Source organism: Strix uralensis, chromosome 6, assembly GCF_047716275.1.
Source record: "Strix uralensis isolate ZFMK-TIS-50842 chromosome 6, bStrUra1, whole genome shotgun sequence".
Taxonomy (NCBI): domain Eukaryota; kingdom Metazoa; phylum Chordata; class Aves; order Strigiformes; family Strigidae; genus Strix; species Strix uralensis.
In genome coordinates, this window is record NC_133977.1 from 14,965,840 (window position 1) to 14,986,446 (window position 20,607).

General features: G+C 48.0%; 1 protein-coding gene and 3 long non-coding RNA genes across 10 annotated transcripts; 2 read left to right on the forward strand and 2 right to left on the reverse strand.

The window, feature by feature from the left end:
- Nucleotides 1-4,574: 4,574 nt before the first annotated feature.
- Nucleotides 4,575-6,633, reverse strand: LOC141945173 (uncharacterized). Its single transcript, XR_012629430.1, has 2 exons — nt 6,568-6,633; nt 4,575-4,689 (listed from the first exon to the last, which is right to left on the reverse strand). It is a non-coding gene; the product is annotated as an uncharacterized LOC141945173 (long non-coding RNA).
- An 897-nt stretch (nt 6,634-7,530) lies between these two features.
- LOC141945172 (uncharacterized) lies at nt 7,531-8,336 on the forward strand. The gene is made up of 2 exons (XR_012629429.1): nt 7,531-7,619; nt 8,044-8,336. It is a non-coding gene; the product is annotated as an uncharacterized LOC141945172 (long non-coding RNA).
- Nucleotides 8,337-10,440: 2,104 nt separating this feature from the next.
- LOC141945164 (dual specificity protein kinase CLK4-like) lies at nt 10,441-20,077 on the reverse strand. Of its 7 annotated transcripts, none has more exons than XM_074872826.1 (11): nt 19,949-20,077; nt 15,818-15,960; nt 15,432-15,624; nt 12,709-12,828; nt 12,407-12,573; nt 12,236-12,330; nt 12,020-12,149; nt 11,793-11,875; nt 11,171-11,250; nt 10,855-10,945; nt 10,441-10,759 (listed from the first exon to the last, which is right to left on the reverse strand). In XM_074872826.1, the coding sequence occupies exons 3-11, from the start codon at nt 15,596-15,598 to the stop codon at nt 10,550-10,552; spliced, it is 1,143 nt and encodes a 380-aa protein (XP_074728927.1). In that variant the 5' UTR covers nt 15,599-15,624; nt 15,818-15,960; nt 19,949-20,077; the 3' UTR covers nt 10,441-10,549. The 7 variants fall into 7 exon arrangements, 6 of the variants coding, with proteins under 6 accessions (XP_074728927.1, XP_074728932.1, XP_074728929.1 ...); XM_074872831.1 differs by adding an exon at nt 13,743-13,809 and having other exon boundaries at nt 12,407-12,828; XM_074872828.1 differs by adding an exon at nt 13,743-13,849 and having other exon boundaries at nt 12,407-12,828.
- LOC141945171 (uncharacterized) lies at nt 11,165-12,297 on the forward strand. The gene is made up of 2 exons (XR_012629428.1): nt 11,165-11,387; nt 11,461-12,297. It is a non-coding gene; the product is annotated as an uncharacterized LOC141945171 (long non-coding RNA).
- Nucleotides 20,078-20,607: the final 530 nt, after the last annotated feature.

Consider the following 20,607-nt stretch of genomic DNA (forward strand, 5'->3'; position numbering starts at 1 on the left):
CCCTAGGAAAAAATCCATCTATAAACAACTTTTCGTCTTCAGCTAATTCAGTTTCTTCTAGATCAGGTCTTATTTTCGTTTGCAATTCTATTACTTCAATACAATTATGACTTAATTCACCTCTAGGATCCCCATATAAAAATTGAGCCGGGTTTTGAGCACCAGTTACTCTCAGCTCTAACTCTGGTGCTTCCATTAAGATAGTCTCATATTTCAACAGCCGACTATCAGTGAGCCATTTCTCAGCCTTTTGGTCCAGTACCTCACGCATATCAGGAGGGGAAAACACTGTAATAATAGCTCCAAAAGTTACCTTTCGTGCTTCTTCAATTAGTAAGGCTGCTGCCACTAAAGACTGTAAGCATGTTGGCCATCCCCTGCTTATGGGATCTAATAATTTTGAAAAATATCCAATTGGTTTCTTACTTCCAGCCCAATCTTGGGTCAGAACCCCATAAGCAGTTTGATTTAAGGTAGTTACAAACAATTGAAAAGGCCTTTTAACGTCCAGCAAACTTAACACTGGAGGCTCAGCCAGTGTTTCTTTTAGTCTCTGAAACCTATTCTCACCTCTTCTAACATTCACCTTCTGCGCTTCTCTTAACAATTCCTGCAGACCCCGGTCTTGCCAATCATCTAATTTTCCTAACTTCTTTCTAATATCTCCCCATAATTTGGCCACGAATTAGGTTTTTAATAAAGCCTCCCCTACCGGGATGTAGGGTCTACTCCCGAATACATTTGTGAATTTTTTTGCTCGCTCGCCGCTTTATTCCCCGGCCGGGCTCCTACAGCAGCGTAGCCAGCTCAAAGCACTCGGCGCAGCCCCCGCGGGGGTGCAGCCGCGGCCGGGCTCCCTCCTCGCGGCGCCGCGGGGGGGCCGGGTCCTGGCGCGGGGCTGTGCCGCGGTACCGGGGGCCGCCCGCCGCCGCCTCCCCAGACCTCTGCCCCACTATCTTCTAATTGCTTGTTTTTCTCGGTTACGGGTTCGGCTAGCTGGTGGAGGAGAAGGAGCGCTAGGTTTCGGTTCCTCATCCTCTGAGCTTCCCTCATAAGGAGGAGGAAGATTTTCTAAAGGTTCCCATTCTTTGTCTTTAGAAGCTTTCTTATCTGGATTCTTATTTTTCAATACAAAGATTTTTGATATTGTCCGGGAAACTTTCCACATGTGTGCATAGTCACATTCTTCTTGGTTGTAGGGTTTCTTACTATTTACATATAAATTTAATGCCTGACATATCCATTCGTCAGTAGTTCCGAATTTTGGTCAAAATAAATTAGATTTAATAGGTTCTTTGGTCCATTCGACCATGCAGTATTGAATCACTTTTTTTCTATACTTTTTCCTTTTGTTTCAGACCAATTAGACCGATTTTTTCACATACAACCCAGGGGACTGTCCTGGGGAATACTGGGCAAATCGCTCCCTTTCTTGGAACCTCTCCGTGGGTTCCCCGAGCCGCGGGATTTACTCCCCTTCTGGCCCATGGTCCTGGGATAAAACTAATCCCGTATATCCTTTCCCTAGGCTTAACTCCTGGGATAATACCTATCCCGAATAACCTTGCCTGAGTCCTGGGATAAAACCTATCCCGAATACCTAAGTCCTGGGATAAAACCTACCCCGAATCCCTTGCCTGAGTGCTTTCAAACTTTTCCTTTCGCTTCGCCCCTTCACCAGCCAGGCTCCTCGCGAAACTCTGGAACCGCGCCGAGAAGGGCTCCGCGCTCGCTTCGTGACACTGTCACGTCTCAGTCACACCACACTCAGGCAGAAAACCCTCCCGCACCAAGCACCAAGCGCCACTCACAGTCCGAGGTCTTCGCCTGGATCCTCTGCGGGGAAATCTCCGGGAGCTTCTTCTGGGATGTCGCTTTTCTTTTCCTTGTTCTTATTGACTTTTGTTCGTGATACTGCCGGTCCGAGACAGTAAAGGAATCCGGGAGCCACCTAAAAGGTGGAGCGCCTCGCCTGAAAACCAACACTTCATAGGTCCTGCAGTATCACGTCGGGGTCACCAAATTGTTATAAATCCAGAGGCAGAACCAGAATATACTTTTATCAAGTTATTGGAATAAGAACAAGCTAAACAGCACTTGGTACGACGGGGAGCAGCGAAGCAGCGAAGGCGCTTCTGCTCCGTACCGACGCACGCTAGGTGGAGCTCTGCCACTTCTTTTATAGTCTATCCTAATACATATTCACAATATGGGCGTATTTCTCCCAAAAAATTTCCACCTCCTGGCTGCGCACGAGCAATAGACCTTCTCGAACCTTCTCCTAGTCAGCACATGCGCAGTAGAGCCTCGAGAACTTTCTCGGGTCTTCTGCTGTTGCTAGGGTCTTCTGACAGGGGTCCCTCCAGTACTTTTCCACTTGCCCAGTAACAGTCCATATGAGTCTGTGTTTACTGAGAGAAAAAGACCTCCAAACCCTTTTAACAACGAGACCACGGCAAATCCCCCTTTAACATACATACATTGCAAAATACCAGCAGCACACCTGTGCCTCATATTGCAATCACTGTATTTTTTTAACACAAATCACCACCATATTCTTCACACCTGGAAGGCCGCATCTGTAACAAAGAGATTTTGCTCTTTGGATTACATCCCACAGACAAACAATTACTTTTCAAAGCCATTAATTATCAACGCCATAACAGGGATCGTGTTTTTCCTCAACTACCCAAATTTCATTTTTTTCCTCCGCTCTTTCTTCCACGTTATTTTTTAATTGAAGAACTTTTCGAAATTAACTGCTTTCTATAGGGGAACCTAACCAAGAACCTGCTTCTTACTGAAGATCTTTTTAAAAACAAGTATCGTGGCTCAGACACTAAACGCACACTGGGCATGTCGTTTCTGCAAAGCTGCTCAGGCACCCGGCGGTGCAGACGCTCGGCAAAAGGCAGCCTTCCGCGTACTTCAAAGCGGCACACAGACATTGCCCAGCGGGCTTTTAAAGACTTGAAGGAACCTGTCATAAACTCTTCCCATGCTTCCTTCCGTAAATTCCCGGTCAATTCCTGATGCTACGTCAACATGACAACAGAACTTACAGATTACCTCGACACCAGATTATCTTTAGCTCGAAGAGGAAAAGAGAAGTGATAAGTAACTCACTACACGTGTCTTTTATTTCACTTTCCGATCGCGAATCGGCGGTAGCTCACAAGCCGCGCCTCGGGCCGGCGCGCCCGGGCTCCGCAGCAGCGGCGATGCCGCCGAGACACCGCGGTTGGGCGCTGCGCGGCCGCGTCCCTTCCCACGGAAGGGGGACGAGGCGCCCCGCGCCCCCCACGCACCCCCAGCGCGAACCCGTCCCACCCAGCCCCTGCTCCGGCGAGAGGCTCCGTCCTCGGCCCCGAGCAGGGGCACGGGCGAGGGCTGCGGCCTCCCCCGCCAAAGCGACCGAAGCCATTTCCTCTCCACACGGAGGAAGGCTCGGGCACAGAACGTGCCGGCCGCACGGAGGCGGGGGCACAGGGGCGCCCCGGCCACCCGCCCCGCCCGCGCCGGCGGCGACGGGACGGGACGAGCCGAGCCGAGCTGACAGCAGCAGCCAGCCTCCTTGCCCCGCCCCACCCCGCCCCTGCCCTCCGCCCCGCCTCCCCCCGGCGCCGTCCCTCAGCTCTCGGCGGCACGGGGCCGCCCGTCCCCGCGCCCCCACCTCCGCCGCTCGGGAGGGCTCCGCCGCGCTCTCCGCCAGCCGCCGCTCGCTCCGTCGCTCCTGCCACGGCTGGGCTCAGCGCCGCAACTGGCGACCCGCAGCCCGCAGCCCACCACCAAATGGCGTTGCTAGGAGGTTGCCAGGAGGAGGGCGGCGACGCGACAGAGGCACGCCCGCGGCGTCACAAGGCGGGCGGGGGCCCCGCGACACCCCGCAGGCTCCGGGGAGCCGCCGCCGCGTCGGCCCTCTGCGGGGGGTGCCCGGCGGTGAGGGGGGGCCCCTAAGGCGGTCTGCCTTTCCGAGAGGCTGCAAAGATACCGGCCCCTTTCCCCCGGCCACCCCGCGCACCGCCGTCAGCCCTCAGCGGGGCTGGGCACCGAGCGGGCACCGCCGTCCCGCAGCGCCCGGGCTGCCGGTACCGGTACCGCTCCCGAGAGCGGTCCTGTCCCCTCACCTCACTGCACGATGAACAAGCCCTTTACTCTCCCAGTGCTGCTGACGGGACTGGCACAACAGGTGCCTTTCACCCAGTCCCAAGCGTTTCTGGTAACCCCGTATGCCTCATCAGGTAACTCGGCGAAAGCAGTTAGACGTTAAGTAAACCAACCGTGCAAAACCTTCAACCGTTTTCCTGCCAAGAACTTCGGAAGACGAGGAACATAAAATCCGAAAATAAAAATTTCTAACCCTCATTCAAGAATGACTGCCAGAAGATGGCGCTTTTTTGGGAGACTCTCGATTGCTGAATCATTTTCCGCCCTTGGTGATGCAGCCTGTTAATTGTCTCTCTACTTCCCCGGACAAATCGTTAGAGGCTCTCAAAACACGTAGCCAGTCAGCTTTAAATCAACAGAGGTTTAAAGGACCTCATAGGACTAACAAAGACACCTTTGGAAACCACTGGCATTAAGAACATTTCCAAAGAGTTGAATGCCTTTTTTATTTTTGGATGTCTTGCGGTACCTTCTACTCGCTTTCAGTCATGTCTTCAAGTCTGGGCAGAACATAAATACCCACTGTAAAACAAACAAACGAAACACAACTCTTCAAGCAAGTGTACAGATCAGCCTTCTGCACCCACAGGATGAAGAGAAAAAACCCAAACTAAACCCTCCCTCGCAACCCTTGCTTCCTCTGCTGCTCACTACTACTGCACGCATGGCAGTTTTAAGTCGTGGCCACCCCTCTTGCCGCCCCGTGCCTGGCACAGCCCTTCAGCCACCACCTCAGAAGGAGCCTTCAAACCTGTCAGCCATCTATCAGCTGTCACCTCAGCAGAGCTCACCAAGCATTATGGCTGAAATTGGGTTCTCCAAAACCCCTAATAAGCAGCCAAACATCTCACGGGCAATCTAATTTAAGTAGAAAAAGAGCATCTGAGGATAGGGCAGTCCTGAAACACTGCAACAGCCTACGTACATCAGTTCCCTAAAACCAACACTTCTTTTTTTTTTTTTTAAATTCTGGGAAGGACTAAACCTTCTGAAACACTTCCAATCCTGATAAATGACCCTCCCCACTCTTTGCATTTTTTGGTCATTTCCCCAACGGACCCCGTGATCAACATACAGCACGTACGTTACGTGTGCAAGTTCGTCACTGTCCGTAGGTAATGCACCATCATTTTCTTTTTGCCCAGTGCTCCCCAGCTTACACGAAGTACTGTTCCCAGCATGACATACCTCTAACACCAAACTGCCAGCAAAGGTCAGAAACAATCTAGAATATACATGATGAGACCCCCCCACCACAGTCCTAATGCAAGACTGTTGTGCTAATGTACGTTTTTTTTTTTTTAATTTTTTTTAATTGCACTGTCGGAAAGTTCACAGTATGTCCTTCCTTCTGCATGGCGGTAGCGTCAGTGTGGCAGTCAGACACGCGGTTGCGTGCTTCTGCCTACTTGCTATTACCACCGGTTATATGGAAGAGACAAAGAGCACAGAGCTGAAATAATTAAATCCTTTACCTGACTGACTGAAGTGTTAGGGTAAAATGTATTAAGTCTGGAGCAAGGGCTAGGAGCTTTAAGCAACACTTCATACAGAATATAGAAACTTTGTCCCAGAGAGGGTACTGGTTAACTCTACTCATTAACGCCCCCGTTATCTGTACCTGGCATACCTTTGCCCTTCTCTTCACTAAGTGCTCCTCTTTATTTTAAAGAGGGAAGTCTCAAAACAGGAAATACGGATCTGAAGCAGACTGCAAGTCAGACGGACCTGGACCTCCCAAGGATTACAAGGCATATATATGAGAATGAACTTTGCTAAGTGATGCTGACTGAGTCCAAAGAGGACTGGGGGAATGGTAGCAGTTGGATGCAAGAACTGCGGGTACTCTCTCCTGTCCAGGTCTTTCACGCACAGTTGGAACTGGAAACATACCCTCTCACCTCTACGTATTATAGAGTCAGAAAGCGAATCTCCGTGGAAACGAGTTGACTTTTTCCTGCTTTATGAAAACAAACTGGTGCCAAAATGCATGTTTTAAATCTACAACGAGGAAGGGTAGAGCGTTCTGCTTTTCCCAGTATACCCAAGGTGGAGAACTGCTTTTTTGATGCATACAAATCACTCTTTTTTCCCTGCTGAAGTCAGTTTATTTTATGCTTACTATACCAAGTGACTTGAGCATAGCACCGGCAAGATACATACATACACACACACACACACACGCATATGTATGCATGTATTTTATGCTTCCTCTTGGCAAGTCAATATTCCGATACCTCTGTACCTTCTTGCAGACTTTCTTATTTGAGTCCAGCAACATTTGGTGTCAAGTAAGACCAAACAACTACCTAGTTTTGATCAACAGCTATGTAAAGACACGAACGCTCTTTCACACCAAAAGTGTTGGGCCAGAGGCAGAAGGGATTGTTTCCGATCTACCTGTTGGGGAGCTCGAAGAGGGTACCATTCCAACACAGCAGTGCAAGAGCAAGCACTCCTCTGAACACCGTCTTTAATCCTCTAGGAGAGAAAGGTTTCGGCTACGACACTGCTCTCACCTAGGGGAAAACATTGCATATCTTAGCCAGTTTTCTAAAAACCAGTAAAGTTAGAATTTACGTGAGAAAGTTTCAGAAAAACTGGGAGTATGAAATTGTAGAAAAGGACATTGCTTCAACATAGTATCACTAAGAACGATAAGGCAGAAAACAAAAGATTGGGGAAAAAATAGGTATTTTTAAAAGTCTTATTTTACAAGTACAAAAAGCAATGTTTAAAAATCAAAATCCTGGAAGATACTCTGGAAAAACTGACTTCTAAAGCACAAGACTTTTCTGTGACAACTCCCAAACAATGTCACAACTCCTGAAAATCCTGCATTCAAAGGATTCAAAAGGAGCAAAGGTATGATCCAGCCCAAGTAACCCTCTTTAGTGGCACTTCAAACTCTCCAAGCCATCAATAACTCTGGAAGGAAAGCAGAAGTGCTAGGAATCTCCTAAAAATGATTGACATTTCACAACTGAGATATCTCAAAGCAGGTTACGGTGAAGTATCACAGGGCACAGACTCTGCAAGCAAATGGTACGAGTAAGACAGCCAAAACATTATATATGGCATATATTTTGAAAGGAAATATCAAGCATCCATGACAGATTCTGATAAAAAGTACAAATAACTCCCACTGACCCGACAGTATCGTATTTTACACCAACCGTAGCTGTATAAAGACCCTGGCTGCACTTCCTGGCAGGCAGGACTGACCAATCGTACTGTAGGTTTCAGCAGCAGCAAGATGCTGGCCATACCAAAACTTCACTGTGAATTACGAGTACAAACTCGAAGTTGAATCAGATTTTCCCCCAAACAGTTGACACTGTCTGGGACACTTCCCCCCACATGCCGACCGCGCTCACCGCAACCCACCGGCCCTCGGCTCCCACCTGACCAACGACAGCTCGGAGCTACCGCTCCTTTTCCGCCGATCTGAGGTACTTCCACCGACAGCCCGCGCACACGACGCGCCGGCTCCGCTCGCTCGCCCGGTCGCTGCAGGGCGCGGCCCGGCTCCTCCACCGGCGAGCGACCCACGCGGGACGCCCGCCGTCCCCGCGGCCGCCAGCTCGGCCTTCCCGCGCCTCCCGGAGGCAGGAGGGAGAGCCCGCGGCCGGCGCGCCTCCGACTGCGGCGGCTGCTGGGGGGAGGCCGGACCGCGCTCCCCTCTGTCCGCGGGGCGCCATTCGCAGCCTGAATACTCTTCACTCTGCTCTTCCAGCCAGTGAATTCCCAGGGCTGTGAAGAATATGGTGGTGATTCGTGTTAAAATATGATGACTTTGTTAAGAGTTTACCATGTACATAAGTTGGAGGAGATTTGTCATGGTTTTATTGTTAAAAGGAGGTTTTTTCCCCTCAGTGACAGATGCTAAGCGGGTGGAAAATTACTGGCGGGACCCCTGTCAGAAGCCCCCAGCAACACCGGATTGCGCAGGTGAAATATGATTGGAGGAATCCCTGCCAGGAGCCCCAGCAACACCAGAAAGCCCGGGAAAGTTTGAGGGACGCTGCTGCGGATGGGAAGGACGGACTATAAAAGAGAGTGACGTAGCACCACCCGGTGCTCGTCGGTGCGGAGCAGGAAGCCCCCCCTGCCCCCCGGCGTGCCAAACTTTTTTTACTTGTTCTTATTGCAAATAAATTTATACAAGATATTTCGGTTCTGCCTCGGCATTTATAACAGGGCTTATTCCTGCGTGGTTCTGCCCCCTCTGCCCAGAGCTGCATGCTGCTGCCTGGCACACAGCTGCTTCGCCGGCCTCTCCGCTGCCTCCGTGCTTCGGGCCACCTGCCCTCACGCTCCCTCATGAACCTCAGGGAGCTCCTTTCTGCCCCGAAGGACTTTGCATGCCTCTCTGGCTGAAAGCTGGGACGGTGTGGGGCTGCCGGTGGAACCAAGTACCCTACATGTATTTTAGGGAATTTATCTTGGTGAGGAATACCAGATACAAACACTAGAGGACATTTTCAGACGCATGTCTGCGGTACTGGATGTAGTCGGAACCGGTGCAGCGTTGGTTGCAAAGTCTAGACCACTGACTTTAAATCGCCACCATTAACTTATAAAGTGCCAGATCTCGTTGTTTGCAAAGGACTTAAGGTATCTGAAATTCTTTCAGACTTTTATCCTGTATTGTGGCTCATAAATGAAAACAACACCGTCTTCTCCAGCCTGATTTACAAACAAGAAACTATTTTGGTTTTGTACAATTCTCAGTATAAACCAGATGGCACTAAGAATGACAATATATATCCATCAGCTTCTTTGCACTTCAAATCGACTGTGCCTAATAGAGAGAACAGGGCAAGGAGTCAGTCATCAGTTCTGGTCAGGGAAAATGGATTCAAGCGCAAAATTTGCATCTTTTTGTTGCGCCTCTTTAGGGTATGTGCTAAATCAGTGTTGGAATACTTATCCAGCCTTACAAAACAGCAATCTTATAAAACCTTATTAAAAAAACCTTTATAAACGTTATAAAACCCATGACTCTCTCAGGCTGACAGATGTGTGTCTTCCTCCCAACAAATTTACATTGACCCTAAAATGGAGGGAGTAGTTCCTGTGAAACGATAGCAATACTGACATGAGGGCTGAGCAGAGGGAAAGGACTTTAACTGTGGCCCCTCGTGTCCTGCAGAATCGCCAGTGAAGAAAGCTGCTCTGTGTGCTGGTTCTGGGAGCAGCATCCTGAAGGGAATGGAAGCTGACCTCTATCTCACAGGTAAAAGATTATGTTGCTGTTTCATTATCTTTATAAAAATAGTCACTAGCAAAGAAAACAGGAAAAAAGGAGAGAGGTGACTGGCTGTTGAAAGATTTGGCCAGAAAGAATTACCCGTTATAATTGAGGAACAGTTAGTTACTGGAATGACACAATAGTAACATTAGAGATTACGTGGATCAGATGGCTGCGTGGCACAGCGAAGGTTATTTGAATTAAAACATTGCTATACGTGCGTTATTTCAACACAAAATCAGTGTTGATGGCAGTCTCTTGCAACCTGCAGTGTGTTTCTCCTTTGGCAAGACACACGGTATTTCCTCAGTTTCCTACAGAATTCCCTAATGGAAAATGGAATATAACGTAGTCTACAGAGTCTTCCAAAGGAACCCCATAGCGTATCTGACCAAAGGGACACTTAGTCCATTATCCTCTTTTCCGACGGTGCGACAGCTACTCCCTACAGGTTGCTCGACAGGCGAAGCCTGCCTTGCACTCTCTAGGACTTCATTCGAGCAAGTTCTCTGGCGAGGCATGTCCTGTCTCCCCCTTACACGCAGCCCTGCAGAGCTGACCCTCAGACAACCCCTTCCAAGGCTTCCCAGTGGCCATCCCCCGTTACAGCAACCCACGTGACAGCCAGACGGTCCACTTCCAAACCACTCTGCGCGCTCTTATTTACTGCCCAACGTGGCAGCATCTACCACTACTCAAAGAGGGCGAGGAATTTCTGTGGTTTTGTCTCACTTGATAACGGCGGATAGCAGCTCAAAAGTCCTTCAAGGGACACACTGGAGTACGAGTGCTCCATGTTCTTATACTGAGCAGAGGGTGTTGCATTCCCCTAGTACTAGGGGAATGTAGGTACTAGGTGTTTTGCTCTTCTGATGGCAGCTGAAGAAAACAATTAAAATAGTACTTTCTTGCTGTTAGGAGGCCTAGTTTAGAGAGCAGAGGGTGATCTTTTCCACGTGTTAAATAAAAGTCTCCGGCCAGTTGCACTTTTACCAAGAAAATGCAACCGGGCTCATCAGTATCTTTTTCTTAAATTTTATGCCGGCGGTGGAATTAAACTTCAGTAGCCAAAAAGCTGTAATACAAAATAGGGCATTTACAAAATAACTACTACACGCAATAAATAAATTAATATTTTTTTTGTCTCTTTGGAGTGACATCTGCATCAGCCTTCTCAGCTACAGGAGACAGCTTCCTTTTCTCCCGTTTCAAGGGCAAGAAAAAAGGATGTTTCAGTGCTTCCCCAAGAGTAATGCGCTTGGCTGGGTCATACTCCAACATCTTCTGGACGAGGTCAAAGAGGTTCCTGTGGTCAGAATTGTGGCAGGCCATGAATTCCTTCGGGAAGAAAACAACACAACATGGGGTTTTTTGATGTTGGAATTGTACTTAAAGCTCCTCTCCCCAAGCGCCTTTTCCCTCTGCCATCTTACCTTCAGGGGCTTACAGCGCCTTGAGACAGATCTTCCAGCGGAACTGTGTTCATCCCAGTCCAGCCGGGCACCGTGGAAATATCTGCGTCTCCTTAAACAAACAGACCGGGGCTTGTTATTCAAAGATTCGCTGGAAGTTTATCAGCATGTTTGTTCTTGGGAACTGATCTGGGACTATTCCACAAAGGTGGCCAGCTTCTTAAGTACAGCAAAAGAGGAATGCGAGTTTATTCAACTTTAAAAAAAAACGTGCTATTAAGCCAAATCTGAAAATACTTAAACTATAGCACAGTCCAGGCGCAGAAAATGTAATTACCTGGTTTTCTCTATCATGTGCCCTGGCAAAGGCCCCAGTACCCGCTCCATCATTGCCAGGTGCTGTCTGTTGTCACGGGCCTGGAAGGAAAGCAAGAGAGACATTTTTGTGTGTCGTTAGAGGAAGTTATCAAGAACCACACTTCATTCTTGACTGTACCCTGCAACTAATTCCAGATTAAGGAAAAAAGAGAGGCTGTAGTCATCTGTTTCCCGAAGTAAGTTACAATGTACTGAAGTTTCTTTTCCCTTATTTTCCCCTCCTTATTCTTTCTTTTCTTTGTTCGTAAGTGTCAGCAAGACTGTCAAGATGACAGAATTCAGGTATTGGAGTAGTATTCGCCGATGGTGATAGAGGAAGCTCGTCTGTTACTGGAGTGGCTTGTGCATTACAAGCGTTCACAGGGTGATCCTTCCCATCAAGCTGCTGCCACAACGTTTACTGCTGAGGAAGCTCCTTTGTGCCTGCAGCTTCTGTTCTCTTCCACTTGGCATTACAGAGAAATGCAGCTTCATTCCTGACACAGAGCATTCGCCTTAGTCCCCACCTCCCTGGAGCGTATTTTCACCAAGCTGAGGAGCATTATACATGCTGCATCCTTTGGAGTTTCACAGTTACCTACCTGAAATACTGCGAATCCAAGGTAGTATTCTAGGAGGATACATCCTATGCTCCAAACATCACATGGCTGCGACCATCCCAGTGCTGTGACAAGATGCAGAAGGTTCACATGTGTATCAGACCGCAAACACTTCCACAGCTCAAGCGAGATACACGACACAGCTCTGGCAGTTCCATAGCATACAGGAAGTCCTACACTCAAGATCAGCCTAACAGATGTCTACTGACCCAGGATCACTTCAGGAGCTCTGTAGTATCTTGTAGTCACCAAAGCGCGATGATACTTGTCATCATACGTTGCGTTCCCAAAGTCCGCAACTTTGATGTCTGTATTTTTCAGTCTCCGTTCATCGCGTTTCTGAAATGACACACGATGGCATGCAAGTGACCAAAGAAACCCAGACCAGAGCTGAGGGGCAGGTGGGGAAGAGGACAGCAACTTACCCGTTTGGGGTTATATTCTTCGACATAGTCAGACGTCACAAATAAAATATTTTCTGGTTTCAGATCTGTATGCGTCAACCTGTTCACGTGCAAAACTGCAAGGTAACACATACAGTTAGCAAATTCTGTGAGGAAAATTTAACAAATAAAGCAAGAAAGAAACACACTTACAGTTCACAGATTTGCAGATCTGATAAGCCATCTGTCTAATGTGCTCCAGCCTCAATGGCAAAAAGCCATTCTCTTTAATAAAGTCATAGGTGCTGAGCCCCAGCAGCTCGAAAACAATGCAGACGTGCCCATGGTACTCAAACCATTCCAACATCTGGACACAGTGACTGCAAAAGCAGGAAAATCCATGAATTGCAACAGAAGTTGTAGAACGCCCAGATGCATACGTCATACGTTCCAGAAAGCGACGTCACAGAAATCTTAAAAGCCAAAACAAAGTACAGTCGCCCTTGGCTACCCACTGTGTACTGTCGGGATCCGATGCATTTAAGTGTTGCAGTACTTTTATTTCTTCATGAGCTGCTGCTTCAGAGTACCCATGAACGTTTTTTACTATTTTCACAGCCACATGTCTGTCTTCCCTGAAAAGACAGGTTTGAACAGTGATTAGAACAAGGAGTAGTTTTAACGAAGAATATTCAGTAATTATCACCATATACATTGTTTATGACAATGGCAACCTTATCAGAAAAGGGGTTTTTTTAAGTACATGCTGACTGAATAGAATCAAGGTTCACCAATGCACAAAACCAACTAAATCTTTACATTTTGAAAACACACTCGATACCTTTATATATCGGCATTATTCTTAAAGGCCCCGTTTACCTCCCCTTTGTATTTACGTACGCTGGGCTAATACTGGAGAAGCTGCCACACCCCATGGCCTGACACGACTGTCAGTCAAAAATGACAAGCCCCCTTCAGTCATTTCGGTAGTGAAAATGTAACTGAGGCGTCAAATGCCTTCTAGAGTGACTAGAAACTCGACAATCCAGTTTCATACTATTTTGCACAGAGCAAAACCGCCATCAAACACAAAATCCGTTTGTGACCCGTAAGATGCTCGCTGCTGGAACCCAAATGGCACTGCATCGTCACGGATGATCCCTGAAGGGGAGCAACGTGACGGCCGAGACCTTACTCGTTATACAGGCCTGGGGTGGTCCGGGCCCCAGGGCTGCCCCGTGGCGGGGTGCAGCTTCACCCCACGTTCTCTAGGCCACCTCCCCACAACAGCCCCCCGACCTCTACCAGGCTGGGGGGCACCTGCAGAGGACACACCCATCGCCTCGCCCACCACAGTCCTGCACACCCCCCACCTCCCGGTGCTGTACCAACAGCAATCCAGGTTTGGGAACTGCGGCAGCCTTTCAGAAATACGCGGAGCAGCAGATGAGGAAGTAAAGATAAAACCTGATACGATCAGAAGGCGCTTCATGACCCACTCTGTCATAGTATCAGTAAGAAAAATTACTCGTATTAATTCAAGACTTACGCTCTGCGATCGATGCATTCCACTACTTTTCCAAAAGTACCTTGACCCAAAGTAGCAATGATCTCATCTATAAAGAAACTCAGTCACAAAAGTTGCAAGTTACTCAGCTATTAAAAAAACAAGCAAACAAATGTAAAACCAACAAAAACACTAAGTACTCCCACTGAAGCTATTCTAGACTGTGCTGCTTTAAACTGCAAATCTCTAGTTTGAGAGGTGTTATTGGACAACTCTCAAGGCACATTTATAGGGATCTCATTCTAGTATGTTCATTAACTTCATCTACTATTTTTTGGGGGGGGGGAGGAAAGGGGAAAAAGAAAAAAGAAATATATTTAAGTTCTACAGAAAAGAAAAACAATTCCCACCCCCAAACACAAAAAGTCAAGACAGAAGGAAAAGACTTGCAAAGCCCCCTCACATCTTACGCTAAAAGAACTTATCTATCTGAAAAGTTAATAAAGTTTGAAGAATGTTCTATACATCTGCCACTTAGTACGTCTCCACTCTGACAGATCAGGTGACCCTCCTCATCCTCCTCTACACTCCTGGATCTTTTCCTTCGATGTCTCTTCTGGAACGGCACCAAGATCGTCCAGCCAATCAATAAACCCGAGTGAATTCAGGTCAGAATACGAAATTCATTCAGCGGGGAGATATTCAGGCATTCAGATACGTGCCAGGCCACAAACAGTTGGCAGGAGCAATTTCAAATTCAGTCCCCGGAAATTCACAGGGCACATAGTTTATGTTACAGGAGAAAAACATGGCAAGGAACAGATTTTCAGATGAGATACGCAAAGTGGCAAGGCAGCAAAAAATTACAACACAATTGTTTTTCTTTTTCTTTTAAAAGATTGGTTCACTGAATCTTACTTCAGGATTTCAGTGACTGTATTTTTTTTGGAAGTGAAGGATTTAATACTTTTATATTTTTTTATATATATATATATATATAAAAAAACCCAGCCTTGTGGCCAAACTAAAACACCCATCTTAAGTAATGCAGATTAAATCACGTGTGTGATTATTTGATAAGAATTCATGTTTTTAAAATCATGAATAGCATATACATTGACTTCAGGCTGTCTCTGCTGAAGATCTTAAGTTATAAATCCTATCTTCAGCTTTTTTAAGAGTTAAATATATAACAAAGATCAGGAAAACTGCCCTCCTAGCGGGCAGACATCACACATACCTGATGCTACAGATTTTTCAGCGATACTTAAAACATCTTACTAGACAAATTTTTTAAAAAGTAAAAATCTGACATTGTCTCCTTCCTATTGCAGTGATACTTAGTCAAAAGCAAGTTTAAAAGCTTGTGCTTGGATTTTTGAGTAGGGCTGAAATAAATGCTTGTCATAATAGAAGTTGTGAAGGCATGAAAGTGATGCCTGCATTTCAAGTACTCCAGCTGATGGTTATTATTCATTCATCTGCTCAGATATATACCCAGTGAGCAAAGAGCAGAACTACGTTCTGTGGTATCACAAGCACACCTACAAGCTATACATTTTCACTGAAGGAAATAAAATCCTAGCAAAAATAATCACCTACTAATATTAACTAAAGGAATAAACTACTCTCGACAGAATTCCCCAAACTCCCACACTCAATTAATACTGCCCAGATGAGAATCTATCTTCTTAAAATAAAATAAACCTAGATTAAAATGAGTCACACCACCTGCGGATGATGAGGACCGGCAGGGTGAGGTGTGTCGTATCTCCTTTTGTGAGGCCTCGCCCTGCTATAACCTGATGCTTTGCTACTGCGATGCCCAGTAGCACATCCTTGATTGTACTTGTTGCTGCGTTCTTCAACATCGCGTCGTTCACGACGGTCTCTTTCATTTATAGATACGGTTTCTGAACAGGTACTACAAACAAAGGATCAAATAAACAATTAAAATCCTAGCACCCCTATCGAGACAGCTTTTTGTTTTAAGCTGTAACACATCTCTCTCGAAATATCTCCAACTCAAAACCAAATACATTATCGGATGACCCAATGAGAACAATTAAATCTTGAAAGATATGCTTAGTGATATCAGAAGCCAAGAAGTTATTCACCTCTCGGGAAGTTTAGAAAGATCACGTTTGCAGTGCTTGTTCTGGGCACCGCTTAAGGCTCTCTTGCGAGCTCTGTCACGTCTGCGATCCGGACTCGCTCTCTTATCCCCGTCACGATACCTAGTTCGACTGGAAGGCCGCATCTGTAACAAAGAGATTTTGCTCTTTGGATTACATCCCACAGACAAACAATTACTTTTCAAAGCCATTAATTATCAACGCCATAACAGGGATCGTGTTTTTCCTCAACTACCCAAATTTCATTTTTTTCCTCCGCTCTTTCTTCCACGTTATTTTTTAATTGAAGAACTTTTCGAAATTAACTGCTTTCTATAGGGGAACCTAACCAAGAACCTGCTTCTTACTGAAGATCTTTTTAAAAACAAGTATCGTGGCTCAGACACTAAACGCACACTGGGCATGTCGTTTCTGCAAAGCTGCTCAGGCACCCGGCGGTGCAGACGCTCGGCAAAAGGCAGCCTTCCGCGTACTTCAAAGCGGCACACAGACATTGCCCAGCGGGCTTTTAAAGACTTGAAGGAACCTGTCATAAACTCTTCCCATGCTTCCTTCCGTAAATTCCCGGTCAATTCCTGATGCTACGTCAACATGACAACAGAACTTACAGATTACCTCGACACCAGATTATCTTTAGCTCGAAGAGGAAAAGAGAAGTGATAAGTAACTCACTACACGTGTCTTTTATTTCACTTTCCGATCGCGAATCGGCGGTAGCTCACAAGCCGCGCCTCGGGCCGGCGCGCCCGGGCTCCGCAGCAGCGGCGATGCCGCCGAGACACCGCGGTTGGGCGCTGCGCGGCCGCGTCCCTTCCCACGGAAGGGGGACGAGGCGCCCCGCGCCCCCCACGCACCCCCAGCGCGAACCCGTCCCACCCAGCCCCTGCTCCGGCGAGAGGCTCCGTCCTCGGCCCCGAGCAGGGGCACGGGCGAGGGCTGCGGCCTCCCCCGCCAAAGCGACCGAAGCCATTTCCTCTCCACACGGAGGAAGGCTCGGGCACAGAACGTGCCGGCCGCACGGAGGCGGGGGCACAGGGGCGCCCCGGCCACCCGCCCCGCCCGCGCCGGCGGCGACGGGACGGGACGAGCCGAGCCGAGCTGACAGCAGCAGCCAGCCTCCTTGCCCCGCCCCACCCCGCCCCTGCCCTCCGCCCCGCCTCCCCCCGGCGCCGTCCCTCAGCTCTCGGCGGCACGGGGCCGCCCGTCCCCGCGCCCCCACCTCCGCCGCTCGGGAGGGCTCCGCCGCGCTCTCCGCCAGCCGCCGCTCGCTCCGTCGCTCCTGCCACGGCTGGGCTCAGCGCCGCAACTGGCGACCCGCAGCCCGCAGCCCACCACCAAATGGCGTTGCTAGGAGGTTGCCAGGAGGAGGGCGGCGACGCGACAGAGGCACGCCCGCGGCGTCACAAGGCGGGCGGGGGCCCCGCGACACCCCGCAGGCTCCGGGGAGCCGCCGCCGCGTCGGCCCTCTGCGGGGGGTGCCCGGCGGTGAGGGGGGGCCCCTAAGGCGGTCTGCCTTTCCGAGAGGCTGCAAAGATACCGGCCCCTTTCCCCCGGCCACCCCGCGCACCGCCGTCAGCCCTCAGCGGGGCTGGGCACCGAGCGGGCACCGCCGTCCCGCAGCGCCCGGGCTGCCGGTACCGGTACCGCTCCCGAGAGCGGTCCTGTCCCCTCACCTCACTGCACGATGAACAAGCCCTTTACTCTCCCAGTGCTGCTGACGGGACTGGCACAACAGGTGCCTTTCACCCAGTCCCAAGCGTTTCTGGTAACCCCGTATGCCTCATCAGGTAACTCGGCGAAAGCAGTTAGACGTTAAGTAAACCAACCGTGCAAAACCTTCAACCGTTTTCCTGCCAAGAACTTCGGAAGACGAGGAACATAAAATCCGAAAATAAAAATTTCTAACCCTCATTCAAGAATGACTGCCAGAAGATGGCGCTTTTTTGGGAGACTCTCGATTGCTGAATCATTTTCCGCCCTTGGTGATGCAGCCTGTTAATTGTCTCTCTACTTCCCCGGACAAATCGTTAGAGGCTCTCAAAACACGTAGCCAGTCAGCTTTAAATCAACAGAGGTTTAAAGGACCTCATAGGACTAACAAAGACACCTTTGGAAACCACTGGCATTAAGAACATTTCCAAAGAGTTGAATGCCTTTTTTATTTTTGGATGTCTTGCGGTACCTTCTACTCGCTTTCAGTCATGTCTTCAAGTCTGGGCAGAACATAAATACCCACTGTAAAACAAACAAACGAAACACAACTCTTCAAGCAAGTGTACAGATCAGCCTTCTGCACCCACAGGATGAAGAGAAAAAACCCAAACTAAACCCTCCCTCGCAACCCTTGCTTCCTCTGCTGCTCACTACTACTGCACGCATGGCAGTTTTAAGTCGTGGCCACCCCTCTTGCCGCCCCGTGCCTGGCACAGCCCTTCAGCCACCACCTCAGAAGGAGCCTTCAAACCTGTCAGCCATCTATCAGCTGTCACCTCAGCAGAGCTCACCAAGCATTATGGCTGAAATTGGGTTCTCCAAAACCCCTAATAAGCAGCCAAACATCTCACGGGCAATCTAATTTAAGTAGAAAAAGAGCATCTGAGGATAGGGCAGTCCTGAAACACTGCAACAGCCTACGTACATCAGTTCCCTAAAACCAACACTTCTTTTTTTTTTTTTTAAATTCTGGGAAGGACTAAACCTTCTGAAACACTTCCAATCCTGATAAATGACCCTCCCCACTCTTTGCATTTTTTGGTCATTTCCCCAACGGACCCCGTGATCAACATACAGCACGTACGTTACGTGTGCAAGTTCGTCACTGTCCGTAGGTAATGCACCATCATTTTCTTTTTGCCCAGTGCTCCCCAGCTTACACGAAGTACTGTTCCCAGCATGACATACCTCTAACACCAAACTGCCAGCAAAGGTCAGAAACAATCTAGAATATACATGATGAGACCCCCCCACCACAGTCCTAATGCAAGACTGTTGTGCTAATGTACGTTTTTTTTTTTTTAATTTTTTTTAATTGCACTGTCGGAAAGTTCACAGTATGTCCTTCCTTCTGCATGGCGGTAGCGTCAGTGTGGCAGTCAGACACGCGGTTGCGTGCTTCTGCCTACTTGCTATTACCACCGGTTATATGGAAGAGACAAAGAGCACAGAGCTGAAATAATTAAATCCTTTACCTGACTGACTGAAGTGTTAGGGTAAAATGTATTAAGTCTGGAGCAAGGGCTAGGAGCTTTAAGCAACACTTCATACAGAATATAGAAACTTTGTCCCAGAGAGGGTACTGGTTAACTCTACTCATTAACGCCCCCGTTATCTGTACCTGGCATACCTTTGCCCTTCTCTTCACTAAGTGCTCCTCTTTATTTTAAAGAGGGAAGTCTCAAAACAGGAAATACGGATCTGAAGCAGACTGCAAGTCAGACGGACCTGGACCTCCCAAGGATTACAAGGCATATATATGAGAATGAACTTTGCTAAGTGATGCTGACTGAGTCCAAAGAGGACTGGGGGAATGGTAGCAGTTGGATGCAAGAACTGCGGGTACTCTCTCCTGTCCAGGTCTTTCACGCACAGTTGGAACTGGAAACATACCCTCTCACCTCTACGTATTATAGAGTCAGAAAGCGAATCTCCGTGGAAACGAGTTGACTTTTTCCTGCTTTATGAAAACAAACTGGTGCCAAAATGCATGTTTTAAATCTACAACGAGGAAGGGTAGAGCGTTCTGCTTTTCCCAGTATACCCAAGGTGGAGAACTGCTTTTTTGATGCATACAAATCACTCTTTTTTCCCTGCTGAAGTCAGTTTATTTTATGCTTACTATACCAAGTGACTTGAGCATAGCACCGGCAAGATACATACATACACACACACACACACACGCATATGTATGCATGTATTTTATGCTTCCTCTTGGCAAGTCAATATTCCGATACCTCTGTACCTTCTTGCAGACTTTCTTATTTGAGTCCAGCAACATTTGGTGTCAAGTAAGACCAAACAACTACCTAGTTTTGATCAACAGCTATGTAAAGACACGAACGCTCTTTCACACCAAAAGTGTTGGGCCAGAGGCAGAAGGGATTGTTTCCGATCTACCTGTTGGGGAGCTCGAAGAGGGTACCATTCCAACACAGCAGTGCAAGAGCAAGCACTCCTCTGAACACCGTCTTTAATCCTCTAGGAGAGAAAGGTTTCGGCTACGACACTGCTCTCACCTAGGGGAAAACATTGCATATCTTAGCCAGTTTTCTAAAAACCAGTAAAGTTAGAATTTACGTGAGAAAGTTTCAGAAAAACTGGGAGTATGAAATTGTAGAAAAGGACATTGCTTCAACATAGTATCACTAAGAACGATAAGGCAGAAAACAAAAGATTGGGGAAAAAATAGGTATTTTTAAAAGTCTTATTTTACAAGTACAAAAAGCAATGTTTAAAAATCAAAATCCTGGAAGATACTCTGGAAAAACTGACTTCTAAAGCACAAGACTTTTCTGTGACAACTCCCAAACAATGTCACAACTCCTGAAAATCCTGCATTCAAAGGATTCAAAAGGAGCAAAGGTATGATCCAGCCCAAGTAACCCTCTTTAGTGGCACTTCAAACTCTCCAAGCCATCAATAACTCTGGAAGGAAAGCAGAAGTGCTAGGAATCTCCTAAAAATGATTGACATTTCACAACTGAGATATCTCAAAGCAGGTTACGGTGAAGTATCACAGGGCACAGACTCTGCAAGCAAATGGTACGAGTAAGACA

What these genes read in the sequence shown, in the direction of transcription:
- LOC141945164 (XM_074872826.1), bottom strand. Translation starts at nt 15,598, where the DNA reads ATGAAAGAGACCGTCGTGAACGACGCGATGTTGAAGAACGCAGCAACA. An exon ending in TCGGATCCCGACAGTACACA is followed by an intron (nt 12,574 to 12,708) that starts GTGGGTAGCCAA and finishes CTGCTTTTGCAG; the next exon opens with TCACTGTGTCCAGATGTTGG. An exon ending in CACATGATAGAGAAAACCAG is followed by an intron (nt 10,946 to 11,170) that starts GTAATTACATTT and finishes TGTTTGTTTAAG; the next exon opens with GAGACGCAGATATTTCCACG.